Raw genomic sequence first — 17,866 nt, forward strand, 5'->3', positions numbered from 1 at the left:
CACCGTTTTTCGGTCCATACTCTATAGATCCCGCCAGCACCAGAGGAATTCTGCACATCTGTCCCAGTCCAGCTGTGAGTCTCCGTCCCCGTGTACGGAGACGCCCGAGGGGAGGGTTGTGTGACTTCTTTCACTGCTGGCTAATTCAACAAAGTTTCAATACAGTGGCCAACCACACGCGTCTGAAATATTTATCAGGGACTTGACAAAAAGATGAAAAATGAATGAAAGTCTTTTTTCATGGTCTTCCAGATTTTCAAAGATTGCTTCGTTAAATTTACATGAGAATTTCATTTCATGTGTGCACAATCTATAATTGTCCTCCTCAGTAGCACAGTGCATGTCTGACCAGTCAACTCAAAAAACACCAGTGTTAAGAAACTCACAGCGATCAATTAATCAACCTTCTGCTTGTGTGGAGGAGAGCAAGTGCCCGTCTTATTTATTAATACTAATAGCTGAGAAATTAAATACAGGTATAGAAATATATGGATCATGGTCAGCACAATTTAAATCATAAAAGATGCTTAATTTCTCATAAAAAGGGACACAGACTGCAGCAGTCTTAATCACCAACAGGAAGGGAGTCAAAGCAAAAGCAATGTTTTAAGTTGGATACTTACTGTGTTGCCCAACTTGTGCGGATATGATTAACACATCCAGCCTCGGGAACATTTCAGGACAACGTTACAGAGATGTGCAAATAAAACTCTCAACAAAGTGATCACACTGCCCTCTGTGGAGTAGATGGGGAGGAGGATTAAGTGGGGAAATGCCACAAACCTACAATTGATTTGTTTCAGTTCTGAGAAATAAACAAACATGTAAATCAGGGAAAACTTTAATTTTATTGTGAAAAAATAGCATTTTAGCGATGCAATTAATCAAAAATGTGATTGGGAATAAATGCTAAATCGTCAAAATATTACAAAAGGATGCTAATTGCTATAAAAGGAATTCAGACAGAGGTAATTGCTTTAACTTGAACACAACAGCACGGTCCCTAATGCTTACATCGAACCACAAAACAGTAAAATTAAGATCCAAACAAAACAGTCTACCCATTACAATCTCCTGAAAATATTAATGCAGCACAGCGACTTCTCCACACAGTCATTTACACTCTCACCACAAAGGTTACTGTGAGTAAGAAGAACTAGAACAAGTGTGCGGCTGCTTTTCAGACATTTTCCAAAAAACTATGATAACTCACTGTTCGCTTGTTTCAGCTGATATGTTTATTTTAGTTCCAGGTCTGCCTGTGAGTAAGGACGAATGTTAATGGGCCACGAAACACCAGGCTGGTTGTAGAGAGGTTGGACACACAAGAGGTGGACAAAATAACCGAAACCGGCTCAGTATCTAACACACATCTCTGCTTTTAGAAAACAAATCCTTGTGAAGCTTTTTGGTGAGGCTTTCACAGAGTTGTTGATCTGAAACTGCAAGGTCATGTTTTTAGGCAATAGTGTAAAGTACTGCTGCTATTCTGTCCACCCACTCCCAATATTCAGCCTCTCCAGGATTGTTGCAGCCTAAAATGCCTGATTTCACACAGATTTTTAGGCATTTTTTGCAATTAATTAGTGTGAGAAAGTGAAATTTGCCCAAAGAATGTTGCAAATGTTGTATAATTCATTTAAAAACGGCAACTTGTTACAGTGAGAATAAATTCACACTGTTTGGACAGGGTAAATGTGAGACGTTTGCATTTGGTGACAAGGTTTTTACGCAGAAAATAAGACAATTAAATCATGTTGCAGAAAAGTTTGGACAAAATTTGGATCGTGGTAGTGGAGAATTCATCAAGATTGATTGAATTTGTGTTAATTGTTGTGCTCACATTGCAACTTTCTGAATGTTTAACATCTATATTTCTGAAACGTTTATCTCAACTCAGTTCAACATCACACCCGTAGCTTTATCGAGGTAGAGGATAATGGGGATGATGACTTTAACGTCCACATCCAAAAGTCTTATTCCACTCTTCATACAGCTCCAAGTCTTTTGATGACACACTGGGTCGGACCGTCTTCAGGGCCTCCTGGAAGTCACAGTGGAGGATTGGTCGCACCTGATCCGCAGTGATTGTGGCGATGTCACTGAGCTGGATGCTGCGGATGGGCCCCAGAGCCGCCTCTCTACACAGCTGAGTCATATCGGCCCCTGAGAAGCCCTCGGTGGCAGTGACCACGCTGTCCAGCTCTTGCTCTCTCAGCTGGTTCTTCTCTTGAGCCATGAGGTTAGTCACTATCTGCCACCGGGCGGTTGCTTCAGGGAGAGGAATGTACAACCTCTTTGCCAGGCGTCGGCGGGCAGCCTCGTCGATCTCTTGGGGCCGGTTTGTGGCCCCAACCACCAGGATGCGGTCCTCAGCTGCTGTGGCTGCCCCATCCAGCTGAACCAAGAACTCCGTCTTTATCCTTCGCGATGAGTCGTGCTCCCCGTCCGTCCGCTGGGACAACAGCGAGTCGATCTCGTCGATGAAAATGACAGCAGGCTGGTGGCAGCGGGCGATGGCAAACAGGGCTCGCACCATTTTTTCTCCTTCGCCCACCCACTTGGATGTGAGCGACGAGGCGCTGATGCTGAAGAAGGTGGCACCTGACTGGCAAGCTATGCATTTTCCTATTAGAGTTTTTCCGGTTCCTGGGGGTCCAAACAGGAGGATGCCTTTGGGTGGACCACGGAGGCCAGTAAAGATGTCAGGTCGGAGCATGGGCCAAACCACGATCTCCTTTATAGTGGTCTTGGCAAACTCCAGGCCTGCTATGTCCTCCCAGGTCACAGGAGGCCCGTGGTCCATGATCTCACTCATGATCAGCTCGATGATCTTCGGCTCGATGTTTTTCAGACGCTCGTCCACGATCTGAGCTTCCTCACCGGGATTACGGCTCGTCCCACCGTCTTCCTCCTCCTGTCGTGGAATAGGCGACACAAATTTAGAAAATGTACCTCGAGGTCTGTTAGCACCCAGAGATTTCTTCACAGTCGCTGCCATCCCAGCGGCCGGACCTCTCTGGGGCTGATGGGAGTGCTTTTTCTGTTGATCAACGATGAACTGATCGCGAGCGGTTTTGAAGCTGCTTCCAGCTCGCGGGTCAGCGCCTGCTTGACCTCCGTGTTGCCCCCTGCCACCGTCACCTCCATCTGGGTTGTAAAAATTCTTCCGCTTAGATGGATTGGAGGTGGAGAAGGACTGATAGTTCTGTGCGCCGCCTGCAGGGCCAGAGTTTCCCTGTGGAAGAACCGAAGAAGGATGACCGAACACAGACTGTGGTCGGGCTGGAGGTCGGGGGAATGAGCTCAGATTACCTGAGATCACCTCATAGCCTCTTGGCCTCTCTGACGTAATACTAGAAGCGGGATTCCTGGCAGTGTTGTGAACCTCTGTTTTAGGCTGTGGTGGTCCTATAGGTTTGAACAATGCAGCCTCTGACCGGACTCCGGTGGAGGGAGCAGACAGGGAGCTGCCTCTGCTCTCTTGCCCCACACATATGTTAACATCTCCCGGTGCCACCAGGGAGCCTCCTCCCCCTGCCCCTGCCCGAATCATCTTCTGCACGCAGGGCAGCTCCAGCACACTCTCCACCGTCAGGGACGACTCCCATTTGTCACTGTAGTTCCTCTGACTGCGGGCCAGATGCAGCGCACTCTCTGCATAGTTGTTCAGCCCTGCGCGGGGGTCATCCGAGTCCAGCACTGCGGCATAGCGCTCCGAGTAGGTCCTGAGCAGGCTGGCCACGCCGGCCTGAGAGAGCCGGGAGCTTGCCCATGCATACTGAATGGAGAGGATGTGGGCCCGGTAGGCATCGGCCGTCTGTTCAGGTGTGCAGTTGCCAGATGAAATGTCAAAGGACCTCCTCTGCCATTCGTCCAGGTGTGCGCCACTCATGCCTGGCCTGCTCCAGTCTGATGAAGGAGAGGGGACGAAAGTTATTAAAAATACATGATCTCAGTAAAAGCCAAAGGCGCATCGCCCCCTGACCCATACACACGTAAGAAGTAACATTTCATTACACTGTGTGAGATGTATTGGCACAGGACACAGGGGTTCATTGATTCAGTATTGCACTTTTTTATAAAGTTCAGGGACTGAAAAGAACTGATTAAAAAAAAGCACGGTTAAATTTGAAGCAGCAGAGGCAGAAATATTCTGACATTTATTCAATAGTACGGGTCAAGCTCCAAAAATGCTGGATCACACTCATTAACATTCCCAACTCAATAGCATCTCTTCGTTAAGACCCTCCCTGCCTCGTTAATGCCCACGTCTTTGAAACACCTCGATTTTTTGATCTGTTAGTCTCCTGATGTGACCTGTGAATGTAAAGGGCCTGCAGTTAGTCTGGTACAGAAACATTTGTATTTTATTTAGTGAAAATTATAATTCGTTTTTTACCACATCATGCAGCCCTAATAATATTACAGTTATGTTGAAATACAACAATTTAATCTCATCCGTGCATTATTTTTTAATTGCGGAGGAAATTATCTTGGAAATATTCACATTACTTTGATTCTAACAAACAAAATGAATCATAACAGGTCTGAATTTAGTGAAGAAGGAACAAAATCACCAAGTTTGAGTAGCTGAAAAGTACTATAACTACTAGTGTAGCTAAAATATTACTTTTACGATGATTTTCAAAGAATCTATAACCAAGTTAGACTTTCAATTATTGGTAATTGTAAAGTCTTCTAGGGCTGTGTGCATGTATGCAACACAATAAAGGGGCTACAATCTAATATATTGCAATACTATAAGCAATTTAATTTGAAGGAAAACCCTGGGTGCTAATAGTTATAAATAAGACCATCCCATAATGTATAAAAACTGATAAAGAGCCCGTTAACAAAACACTGTATTGTGGGTGTTTTGGGGGGGGGGTTTTTTGAAACACAAAAATAAATCAGGTTTTTTAGGAATGATGCACAAAAAAAACAACAAAAACAAAAAGCAAATGATATATTTTGATATTTTCTTACACCTGTATAGCCTATACATACATTTACAACATATATCCATGCATAATATCTGCATCTATGCATGCAGACATATAGATAAACTAAACCTACAGGATTTCTGGATGGTTTCTACTGGAAAACCTCACAATTAATGACAGGTAATGACTAATAATACTATTTTTTTTTAGAGTAACTGGCCCAGCACTGCTTGTAAATGAATATATGTGGGGAAGTAAGTTCCTTTACCTTTAGTTTATGATGCATGGCACTGACAGAGAACATAGTTTCTCCTGTATTACCTGCAGTTTTAACAATAAACAACCTATAAACAAACACCACGTGTTCACAGCGGATGAAGACACTTACTAGTACTTATATCTTCTTACGACAGATAACAAACAACGGACAACAAGTGGTACAAAGTTATTTTTGATGAAGAGCTGCTTCTCGTGTTTTTAATTCCCGCCACCTGTTTTCTCGTTTTAAGCGTTCGACTTCCGGCTCGTTCCAATTCGTTTGCTGAAAAAAAAAGCTCAATTTGTCTCTAATCGCCGGTTTTCACCACTTGTAGAAACTCATTCACAAAATCACCACATTTGGTTTGTGTAAGCCGCTAAAATGTCGATTTAAAATGCAAACAAACGAACAATAAACGGCGTACATGACGCGAAAAAAGTTACGTGAAGCTAATCGGAACGGGACCCACAACTTATGGGAGTGTTCCATTTATGACCCCGGTTCGCCCGGACACCCGTCACTATCCGTTAATGTGGTATTATTGGCGCTCTGTGAAGCTCCACGTAAAGCTACGTGATTAACGATGATTGATTAGTCGGTTTTATCCAGTTTGAGAACACTTTACTTGAGTTTAAAACCGTGTTTTGTCTCCCGGACTACAGTTTCAACACCGTGTCCCTTTTGTATTGAGGTCTACGACGCCCTCTTGTGGTGAGAGGACGTTAAACAAATTCGATTAAACGGTCGCGTTGTCGCGTTGAATTCTGGGAAATGTAGTAGCGGCGTTGTTGAAACTCAGCCGGGCACTGAATTTCGACATAAATTACATTCAAAGAAACACCACTTGCGTGTGGATTACACTCCGAGTTATGTTTATTAACTTTTATTGGGTATAAGAAACAGTTAAATATCAACTACGTGTTGTGTCAGCGCACGCGTAAACTACACTAACCACAACCGTTGAGCTTTTTGTTTATGCCGTCGACAGTGGATGACAGCGGCTGCAGAGAGAGCAAACGCCGCCGGTGGGAAAACAAGCTGCGTTTGGGACATTGTGTCGCCAACTGAGCTATCTAGTTAGTTAATATCGCGCACTATTTATTAATAAACATCTCCGGAAAGTTTCCCCGGACAGCTGTGAACAGTCAGCCCGTTATCTGTAGGTAAACCGGACACGGGATGTAAATTAATCCAGACGGGACCAGCCCCGGGAGCAGCAGTCAGTCAGTCACACCCTTGTCTGGGGCGGGTGGTGGGTTTGCTACAGAAGCTCTGCCGTGCAACACTAAAAATCTGCTATCCTACACATGTTGTGATGTTTTTTGTATCCCTAAATGTTACCCGAGACCTGTGAGTCGGAGCTGTAGAAGAGTATTTAACTGGATATGACTGACTCATCGTTATTATGGCACGGACGGAGGAGATAACCCTGAACGGTGTGACTGCTGCAGTGCCGACCAGATAGCCTCATAACAAGCTACACTGCATCTACACATCCAGTCTTTTTCTATTAAACATATATATTATATATTATATATATATAGGCAGCGTGGCATTATGAATTCCCCGATGTACACCTTTGTCACCCGTGACGACAATAGCACTGTTTATGCAGAAGTTTCCAAAATCCTCCTCTCGACTGGACAATGGAAGAGGCTGAAAAGAGACAATCCCAGATTCAACTTAATGCTTGGTGAACGGAACAGACTGCCATTTGGACGTCTAGGTAAAGGGTATTCTCCTTATTCCATATAGTATAAGCTGTGTATGAATGTGTGTACTAGGCTGGTGGTGATAATGTGTTATACTGTGTGTGTGTGTCTGGGCTATAGTTGTGGTGGCACACCCACTCAGCGATGAGAACAGCTGCTGTGACTGGCTTGGCACGGCTGTTTGCTTCCAAGCATCCCTGGTGGTGTTTGGATGTAGCAGCGGGTTGCACAGCGTTCAATCACACACGTTCATCACACGTTCATTCATTCATCGTAGGTATGTGTTAGGTATGTTTTCATGGCGTGTAAGCACTTGAATATGGGGGATTTTTGTTGTGTTTTCCAGACGTTTTCATCCACAGATGCAGCAGGTCGGTTTCCGTTGGAGCCTGCAACGTTTCTACGGTAGCCCAGAACGGACAAACGAGAACACCGGTTTTAAACAGAGCCTGTCACGCTGGCTTTTTGCGAGTTTCGCCGTCACTTCACAGTCAAATTCTGACGCGAGCGGTGTCCAGTTAGTTGCAGTCGGCGTCTTCGAACTAGACGCCACTGAATGCTCCACACTGGTCTTTTAATGCATCCTCAAACTTCCACTCTGCAGGTCACGAACCGGGACTGGTGCAGCTGGTGAATTACTACAGAGGAGCAGACAAGCTTTGCAGGAAGGCGTCGTTGGTCAAGTACGTCAAAAGAAGAATCTTTACCTTTTTGTCTTGCCGTCATTGATTAATTATTCAAGTGTGTGTTACATTATCTGACCCTTTCCCCCCTTCCTTTACCATCAGGCTCATAAAGACCAGCCCAGAGCTGTCCGACTCCAGCAACTGGTTCCCAGAATCCTACATCATCTATCCCACTAACCTCAACACCCCCGTTGCTCCAGCTACAAATGGCATTAGCCATCTGAAGAGCAACCCCAAGACGGATGAGAGGGAAGTTTTTTTGGCCTCCTATCACTCCAAAAAAGAAAATGGGGAGGGTACAGTGTGGATAGCCAAGTCTTCTGCTGGAGCGAAAGGTAAAATCTGTAGTTTCACTAGTTTAAATCCCAGATACGAGTTAGTTTTAGGCAGACATTTTCACTCCAGTGTCTTCTTAAGTTACATTAACTTGTATCAAAGAGATTACATACTCTCTCTGAACTATTTTCGATCTGCTAAAGGTGTGCTAGAAGGCATTACACATTAACATATTTGTTTTTATTGCAACAGGTGCTGGTATTTTGATATCCCATGATGCTAATCAGCTGCTGGAGTACATCGATAATCAGGGACAGGTTCATGTTATTCAGAAGTACCTGGAGAAACCTCTGCTTTTGGAGCCGGGACATCGCAAGTTTGACATAAGGCAGGTCTTTTATGTGTAACACGAGCTACTACTCTGTCTGGACTTTGTAGCTGAGGCTCTCATGTGTTATGTTATGCTGTTTGTAGGAGCTGGGTGCTAGTGGACCATCAGTACAACATTTACTTATACCGGGAGGGCGTGCTGCGGACGTCCTCGGAGCCCTACAACAGCTCTGACCTCCAGGACATGACCAGCCACCTGACCAACCACTGCATCCAGAAGGAGCACTCGCAGAACTACGGACGATATGAGGAGGGGAACGAGATGTTCTTCGACGAGTTCAGGCTGTACCTGCTGAACACTCACAATGTCACCCTGGAGACCGCCGTATTACCTCAGATAAAGCAGATCATAAAGTGGGTCCTAATGGTTTTTTTTAATTTTGGATCTCATCTACAAAGCACTTATTTATTTTATTTCACACTGCGGTTCTGCGAAGTCTACTACTGAGAAACGCTGAGTGACAAACGAGAGATGAGAGGAGATACCTTCGTTGTAGTTTGAGGACATTCAGCTTGTAAATAAGTGAGATCTTTGCTGCTCCATTACATCAAATCATATTATCTTTGTGGAACTTGATAGGGTTGTTGACTAAAAACAAAAACACAGTGTCAATAGTGACTATTCATGTCCGACATAATGACTTTCATCCACTAAAGCTTAAACGTTTTATTATCAAGCAGCAACCTGGATATTTAGAGATTAGTTTTCCAGTCATCAAAATACCTGGAAATGAATTAAAATGACCAAATATCCTGGAAATTTTTAAATTGTATTTCCGCCCTTCGCTCACAGATCTACGGCTCAGCTGTGGGCGAAAAAATAATTAGTTTGAAACCCGACAACTCGAAGTGGAAATAGACTCGGTGTTGAGTCCGCGAGCAGAATTCTCACGAAAGCTCGGTGGAAAAAACAAATAGTGTTGTTGTTGCAGTTGATAAATATATGAACAGCAAAGTTAACTGCACATTTAATAAACACGTTTACTTCTTCTTTCAACTAATAGGTTAGAAGATGATTTTGTAAAATAATAATAAGACCATTTAGGGCCTTTTATGTGACAAACGGTATCTATAAATCTATTCTGTACTTCATGGGAAGCCGATGAAGGGATGAGAGGAATTGTTTGATGTGGGACCTACTGTTGGGTTTTGGTTAGGAGCCTGACTGCAGTGTTTTGCCGGACAGGACTGCTTGGGCTTGCATTAGTAGTTCTGGATCTCTGGTTGATTGAGAAGTGCAATTGAACTGGCCAAGCAGCTTGTGTAGAGGTAACATGTATAATGAGAAAAGGATGGGACGGAGGAAATGGAAATGATTTTTCTGTCTGGTTTTCACAGGAGCTGTCTGACATGTATCGAGCCGACAATCAGCACCAAGCACCTGTCCTACCAGAGCTTCCAGCTCTTTGGATTTGATTTCATGGTGGACGAGAGCTTCAAAGTGTGGCTCATTGAGATCAATGGAGCTCCAGCCTGTGCACAGTCAGTAACATTCAGATGATCGTGCATGTTAAAATGTTTGATTTTCAACACCTCTTTCAGTTTTACTTGTGTTTTTTTGTGTGTCTTTGTCTCCTATTCACGTCTATTCCTCCCGTCTACATTTAGACAGATTTTTTCCAATATGGGGAAAAGCTGCAATCCACTTCCCTAATTATCTAAAAGTGTCTTGTTTATATGTTGTTTTTCTTCCTCAGAGTCAGAAATAAGAACGCTTTGAAAACATTAAAATTGTTTTAAAGCTTAGCATTTGAATTTTGTTTCTTGTGACTTTTATTTTTAGCGCTCCTGAGGAAGTCGTTCTATGCAGAAGTGTCATGTGAATTAGTTTCTTAAGTTAGATATTAACTCAGTCACAGCTAGCTTGTGGGATATTATATATATCTTTATGATATATATTTCTCTTACGCTTTATTTTAAACTCATGAAGTCAGCAAGTGTGAAGACGAGTTGACACTTCTATTATCTCTACCCCACCAGGAAACTATATTCAGAGCTTTGTCAAGGCATCGTGGATGTGGCTATTTCCAGTGTCTTCTCCATGAACACCGGCGGTGACTCTTCCTCTGCTTCCTCTTCTCCTTATTCCTCCTCCCCGTCCTCCACGTTCTCTACCAACTCCTGCTCCTCTCCCAAACTGAGAGGGCCTCTTCATGTGGGCCCTTTCACTCGACTGTAAGCACACACAAAAATTCCCCTCGTCTCCTCCGTACTAGAAGCTTCTTCCATGCTCTGTCCTCACTCCTAAACTCCACAGTACCCGATAAGTAGCACACTCCAGCGAGCAGAGCCTTCACTCGTCCCTCGTCTGTCACGCCCGGATGCGAGTCTGTCTTTTTATGGAAATCACTGAACTGCAGAATTGATCTCTGCTCTCCTGATTATGCATATTATGAACGGGAAGATGGTTATGAACAGATCAGCAAGCTTTCTGGGAGTTTCTGAATGAGGACAGACACCCTTCCATATCAGTTCCACCACCAGTTTCTCCCCCAAGCAGATTAATGGAGGTCTGAAGGATGCAGAGACGCTCCAACTGAGACTGTAGTGCCTTACATTTCCAGCCATGCTCCCTTAAAAAGACTGCCAGTTAGCTTGCTCTGTTACTGTGACTTGTACTTGTTCAATAAGCCTTTGCACTGTTGCTCTATAAAGTCAATGCGGTTACGATCAGTCCACAAGAATTAGCGTAAAACAGATTTGTTGATATTTGAGATATTATGAATTTGTGTAACTTGTCTCATCAGACACAATTTTAATTTTTTGAATTGCAGCTTTCTGTACCTATTAATTTCAGTGAGGAATGCTAACAGTGATCAAGAAGCTACGCAGATGGATGTGTTTAAACGTACTTACACACTAACCCAATGTGTCTGATGAGCTAAACATTCAATATATCAAGGTTTGCCTTGAAAACCAACATTCCTCTTAGCTTGACCGTGTGGACACAACGTATTATTTACATTCAGGGCAGCTGGATTGCATAAGTGAACAGGGGAGACTGTGCTTCATCTGGCAGGTTTGAGTCTGTCCCAACAAGTTCTGCTAAAGTGACCTCTGACATCTGTAGGGCAGAGAGTAAATAGAAAAAGATATATGTTTCTGTTCTCAACAGATTCTTTTACAAAATAGTCCAGCTGAAGATGTTTTATTTGTCATTTGAAGAGCGCATGTTTGTGTGAAAGCATGTAGTAGTGTGCATCCTCATACAAGCCCCCATAGCACCTTCTGCCCCCAGAGCTGCCCTAATGTCTGTTTTATTTCTGATGGATGAAAAGCTAGACTGTCTTGTGAAGTGTTGTCAGCAAGTGTGTGGATTATGTCTTTTGAACTGTTGAAATGAAAGTAGAGTAGATTGTACAAAGTGTTTTATTATCTCCGTCAGGTTTGGTTGCGTGTGTGTATCCGTCCGCAGCTACACTCTTATGCTACTGGATCCATCGCACTAATATTTTCTCTGGACATTTATGACTGTAGGTTCAAGGATTCAAAATGTTATTGACTGCTGCTGGCTACTCTCAATCGGCCGGTTGGGGCAATTGATTGACAACTGCTTCAGTTTGGAGCCTTGTTTTTGTTAGGGACATCAAACGTGGTTCAGTCAGTGTTGGCAGATTCTTTTGTTGGCATTTTCATTTTGAAGTTTACATTTTCCATCGCTGGTTTCCTTCCATCCGGAGAGGTACCGGATGTAAACCAGTCGCCATTTACTGCGGTGGCGTCTCCCTACAATATGCACGCGTTTGAATGCAAGCTGCCCTAAGAAGTGTACAATTTTCTACTTTTCCCTTTAATGTTACTTTTCTAAAATGTGTCTAGGAAATCATGAAGAACCTGTGCCGTTACCAGCTGCTCCAACAGTAGTGGCAAACTGAACAGAAAAAAGACTGAATGTGAAACACACAAGCCTTTATTTCACAAAGAGTGGCCCTGTCTGAGACTGTACACAGATTCTCTGGGCCGGTAGAGGACCAACATGTTCACATGGTGAGCGATTAATTAAATAATGTAGAATACATTTTACTGTGATGATTAAATGTAGCTCTTAATTGATTATGCTTGCTAGCTAGTACAGTAGTATTACACAGTACATCACCTGAAATGGACAAGTGGTCAATTGTTTTTCTCTATATCTAGCTACTATCGTAACAAACATGTAAATGTGAATAACACTAAGTTTGCCATCCATATAAGACACCTTCATCAGTAACTGGGGGGCCACTGCCTAACGTCGTCAATCTACGACATGCCACCGCAGTAATGGCGACACCACTAGATGGCGAAACACAAACCGAAGTCGTTTTGTGTGTTTAGTTTGTCAACTCTAGTTACACCTCGATAATGTAACTAAGTCCACTACTCTCATGCACACACACTGGACACGCAGCCTGCCCTGCACACCCTGTCCCACACCCACGTGGCCCTAAACACACCTGGCGGAGACCTGCTCTCTAGCGAGTGCACTCTTCTTGTAGTTTATTTAAATGATTTAAAGACCCCATGAAATTAAACCGAGTGGACACAATAAAATAACTGGAGAGCTGATGGAGAAACATGCAACCCTACTTCATACTTCTTACACTGGTCTCGTAAAACATGCTGTGTCTGGTGTGTTATTCACCAAAGAAAAGTCAGTGGACAGCGGCTGCAAGTCTTCATCTTGTCGCTGCTTCTTGCCGAGTTACAGCTGGTTTTTGGTCATGTCACTGCCGCTTTCTACATAGTTTTTTTTAAATCAGAGTTGTATTTCATTAAATACAGATTTGTTTTGTTTCATGGGGTCCTTAAAGTATTTAATTTCTACTCATTTGACTGAATCTCTTTGTGAATAGATGAGACGTTAGAGCTGTAACTGTCCAAGGTGACTTGTGTCAGATCTGTTTTTACGTTACTGTTTGAACTACTTGTTAGAAATGACTCTTTAGTTTTCACGTAGACATGAAACTTTAAATTAGTGAAAGATCTGTGACGGCTGTACATTGGATAGTTGATTCAACTGTTGTGTTTCCAGGGGCACATTTTAACCACATCATAACTAGTTCATAACGGTATAATCGCCTCTTTTAACCTCGGTTCAAATATGTGAGGCTCTGCTTCCCATGTTGTGAGTAACATAAGCGAAGGGACACCATAAGAGCATTTATTTATGTTTTTAATCACTGTGTATTTGTGTTTACAAGATGACTCTGGGGAATGAAGGATATGTAAGTGGCTGAAAGTCAGAAAGATGGAATAGTTACACAGCGGGTTATACTGACAAATCTAGCCTTTGTTCTTTTAAAGAAACGGGGCTGTTATAAAGATTAATCCCAGTAACTCAGATCATGATGAATCCATCTCTGTGATGTATTACAGAGCCCTGCTGTAGTGGAAAATTATGTTTTTGGGAAGTTTTGGAAAAGATACTGATGTTAGCAGAAAATGGGTATTTATAACACGATTGTGTTGGAAAATGAGTTACATGTGTTGTACAAAAACAAACTATCAGTATTTGTTTTTGGTTAATTTGTAGGGAAATGTCTTTCCATCAAAGGGAAGGGTGCCTTAGAGGGAATTGCATATTGATAACAAGAGGCAATGGACCTCCAGCATTTAAATGCACCTTCATGTTGTTTGTCTGTATTGAAGTGAGTTTGCCTCATTCATCTTTAGACTTCTTTTAAATTAAATGATGTCATTTCCTCTTATTCAGAGTTTTTTTTGCACATCTGACTCAGTCTACCGTGTTCTTATGTGTTTCATATTTGTCCTGGATTTCCTCATGTTTACCAAAGATCAAAATTCATGCTGTATTTTCAGTGTCTAATAATATTTTGTAGTTGTTATAATCTGGTTATTATCACATCAACTGGCCAACGTGATCCAAAAGCAAGTATCATATTCAGAGGGATGTCTGTGCTGTGTTTTTGTTAGGTGATGTTTTATCCAAAATCTTGCATGAACATTTGTCTTTATCAGAAACAATATTACTAGAATAAAAACAAATATTAATATTACCAAGCTTCTGTCATGTGTGCATTTCTGCTCTCTGTGGTCCATTTGATTTCCTCCTGGTTCCAGCCTTTATGCTTTGTTCTGCTAAACACATCCCAGACCAACTGTACCGGACACAGAGATGAAGATCTTCTAATATGATGTAAACAAATGTACTGTTTCTCTTATATATATATATAATTGTCAGTATGAAGCAACACTAAACAAGACAAGAGAAGTCTTGTGTTTCTGGACCATGAATGCAGCTTGTGGGTAAGATACACACGGCCTCGTGCAGCAACATGCTCTTACATTTCTCTTCTAATTTCTTTTATATCACGGTCTGGGTGAATACTCGATTGTGATTGGCTGCAGGGTGTCCATTAATCCCTGATGTAGGACACCTACTAACTGGTTCCAGTAAAACTGTCTGTTCCCTATTACAGCCCTGTAATAAATGTTCAGCTTTTGTTAGCAATGTTTTAGTTGTTTGTTGACTTTAATTATGTGTTTTGGGGAATTTCTTTGAGTTTCTGGGGATCATTTTCAGTGGTTAAGGTAAAGTATTTATACAGCAAATTTCCCTTGCATTAAACACACAGCAGCAACACAATAAACTCAATCTAAGAGACACATTAGGTGTATATATGCACTACACATGGAAACATCAGTGTGTGTACCAATATGGATGTTGGTACACATGCAAAAAAAAAAAAAACACACATAATCATATTCTGTTTTTAATTAGTTTTTCCTCATTCAATCCCCAGTTCTGATTATTCTCTCTGGCATGTTTTCTGCTGCTGCGCCCTCAGGTGGTGGAGGAATGCTACGACATCCTGAGTACAGATTTTCCTAATAGGTGATTTAATTGTCAAAGGGCCGTCCTGATTGAAGGGTTATTAACACGAGAATAAATATATGCAAACTTTGCTCCACTTCTCTCAGATGAATACAATTTATTTAACTCAGTGTTTTTTTATATTGTATAAAGCATGTGCAGTCATGGTCAGATTAACCTTTTGGGGGGCCCCGAGAGCAAACGTTTACTGCAGGGCCCCAATTGATCATCTGCACCTCCTGACCTCTGCATGTTTGCGTACCTGCTGCCTCCAGGGTCCCATCGAGCACAGAGCAGACTTCACATGTACTGTACTCCTGGATGAACACGTCTGGCTCCAGATTTCAGTTTGATTAAACACAACTTTATTTAGTAATATGCACCAAAGAGGCCAATCTAAACTAAGATAATACAGATAATAAAACTATTCTGACACAGGGGCCCTCTAAAAAACAATGAGGGCCACAACATTAGGTGTTAATGCAGGGCCCACTGGAGCTATTTACTGATTTCCAAACGCTTTAAATCTCCCATTAGCATTAGCAACAGTGTTACTATGATCGACTTATTTTGTTTATAATGAAAGAATAAAGATGAATATCTCACTCCTACAATAATTTGAGTGCCAAGCTCACAGGTTTGATGGATGACATGTATTTGCTAATTCTTTATGCAAACAAATATGAGCATTTTTTGGAAGTCACAGCTGATTAAGATTACATTATATTGTTAAACCCCCAGTGAATGTGTATCATTTTGACTGTATCTGAACTGTAGTTTCCTTCTGTAAAATGATAAAAAAAAGTATATGTTTTGTTGATCTGTCATTTTTTCATTAGTATGATATAAGTAATATAGCTTACTTTGCTTTATTTATTAAATACTGTTTGCTCAGTAAAATATAAATCTGTCACAACTCTTAGTTTGTTTTCATCTGGTTTTGTTTTCGTGCCATTTAGATTTGATTGATTTATTTGCACAATAAAACACATTAGCAGAATCACAAATAAGAGAAAATAAGCTAATTGTGCAGTTGAAATAAAAAAATAAAAACTAGAGGCTTATAAAAGATAATCACACCTCCATACACATTATAAGCAGATACAAAAATCATGTTATCCACTCCAATTAATCCCTGACAGATTGTTTTGTGCTTTGCAAACAGAATGTTTGCCCATTTTGTTTGCCTGTGTGACTGAACTCCGGGGTTTGAACTTGCATATTAGTGTGTCTTTTTTCCAAAGAAAAAACCTCCTATTACGGTGAAAAACACATCAATTATGTTATGAGTCAAATAAGATAAGATACTCCTGTACTGGTCAGCCATAGAGGAAAATATAAATTTGGCACAGCAGCACAGGGGACATGTAGTGCAAGAGTAGAGAAAGTAAATAAAATACAATAAAATATAATAAAATAAAAATACAAAAGGTATATATAAAATACACCATGTACAATAAAGTGGAATATGGTCCAGATGGCTAACTGTACGGATCAAATTCACCTGCACTTGTTATTTACACTCACAAACAAGCAAATAAGCAGTTCAAAGTACAATTTAATTATGGCTTTTTAGAACACTGATAAAGAAGAAATAGAAGATAGTTTGATAAACATTTATATTGTCTACTGTGGCATTTTGACAATGATTATACTAACATCATGCAGGAAAACTAGGCAATGAACAGGACTTTTGGTTAATACAAAAACATAAATGAATAATAAATTAGGAAATAATAATAATTTAAATCTTGTTGCAAGACACTATGGAAACCCATTGCCACCAGTGTGACGGGAAAAAGGGGATTCTGTAAGTCATTATAATGAGAAACTTTCTAAATAATTTGGCTCAGTCATTATTTTTAGATACTAATTCATTATCAGAATAATTTTTTCCCCCGTCACATTTGCTTTCTATACTTTGCTGTGTCTAAAGGATGTGGGAATGAGATTGCTATCGCTGATTGGTGGCAGAGGTTGCTGGTGGAGGTTTGGGATTGTGTTGTCATGAACCAGCTGAAAGTCCAGACAGAACAAGGGAGACCACATAGATACGTTTTAAAGTAACACAAATACATACCAAAATACAACGAAAGATGTAAATCAGTGCTATAAGTAGTGACTGATACATGAAATACAACCAGGTATGGCTGATCAGCTATCAGTCTTTTGGATGCGCCTTCCCATCTGGGGCTCAGGCACACTTGACACTGGCTGGCTGGCTGACACTGGCTGGCTGCCTCATGGGCCTTATGGTCGGGAGCCTTTTCTCAGGGCTACATGTTCATCCCAGTCCCCTCCTTTGGTGAGCGAGTGCTTCTGTGTGACTCACCAGTTGATGACAAGGGCCATTTGGGCTACATACTTTGGTCAGCTTAGCGACCTGAGAGGCCACTTTGCTCTATGTGGGTCAATCTTTCCTTTGGCAGACTAACGTGAGCAGCCCTGTTGCGTCTCAGACGTAGTGATTGAGTCTTGCAGGGCCTTTATCTGATTGGTATGTTCACATGTGTAAATAGTTTGTTTGGGGCTCAACATCTGGTTATGTTGTGACCCTGGTTATCTGAGTGAGGAGATTATCTATATGGAATTCACAATGAGAGAGAAAACAGTGACAATGATGTAATTGGATGATCTATTCAGGGTTGTCCAGTGAATGTATTTGAAGATGTAAGACATCGACCTGCTGCACAAACTAGGACCATGTACATACAGTAAAATATACAGTACAACACAACACTATTTTGCAACTAAAGAAATTGAAAACTGGGCTGAATCAGCTC

At 41.7% G+C, this 17,866-nt stretch overlaps 2 protein-coding genes across 2 annotated transcripts; one reads left to right on the top strand and one right to left on the bottom strand.

Annotated features, from left to right (window-relative positions):
• Positions 1-839: 839 nt before the first annotated feature.
• fignl1 (fidgetin-like 1) lies at positions 840-5,720 on the bottom strand. Its single transcript, XM_035663560.1, has 2 exons — positions 5,335-5,720; positions 840-3,912 (listed from the first exon to the last, which is right to left on the bottom strand). Exon 2 carries the CDS (start codon positions 3,893-3,895, stop codon positions 1,955-1,957), a length of 1,941 nt encoding a protein of 646 aa, XP_035519453.1. The 5' UTR covers positions 3,896-3,912; positions 5,335-5,720; the 3' UTR covers positions 840-1,954.
• A 453-nt stretch (positions 5,721-6,173) lies between these two features.
• Positions 6,174-14,722, top strand: ttl (tubulin tyrosine ligase). The gene is made up of 7 exons (XM_035663347.1): positions 6,174-6,931; positions 7,522-7,600; positions 7,706-7,938; positions 8,132-8,267; positions 8,354-8,623; positions 9,608-9,751; positions 10,250-14,722. The coding sequence occupies exons 1-7, from the start codon at positions 6,763-6,765 to the stop codon at positions 10,446-10,448; spliced, it is 1,230 nt and encodes a 409-aa protein (XP_035519240.1). The 5' UTR covers positions 6,174-6,762; the 3' UTR covers positions 10,449-14,722.
• The last annotated feature ends 3,144 nt before the right edge of the window (positions 14,723-17,866 follow it).

Source organism: Morone saxatilis, unplaced genomic scaffold (genome assembly GCF_004916995.1).
Source record: "Morone saxatilis isolate NCDOM2014 unplaced genomic scaffold, NCSU_SB_2.0 Contig19, whole genome shotgun sequence".
Classification (NCBI taxonomy): domain Eukaryota; kingdom Metazoa; phylum Chordata; class Actinopteri; family Moronidae; genus Morone; species Morone saxatilis.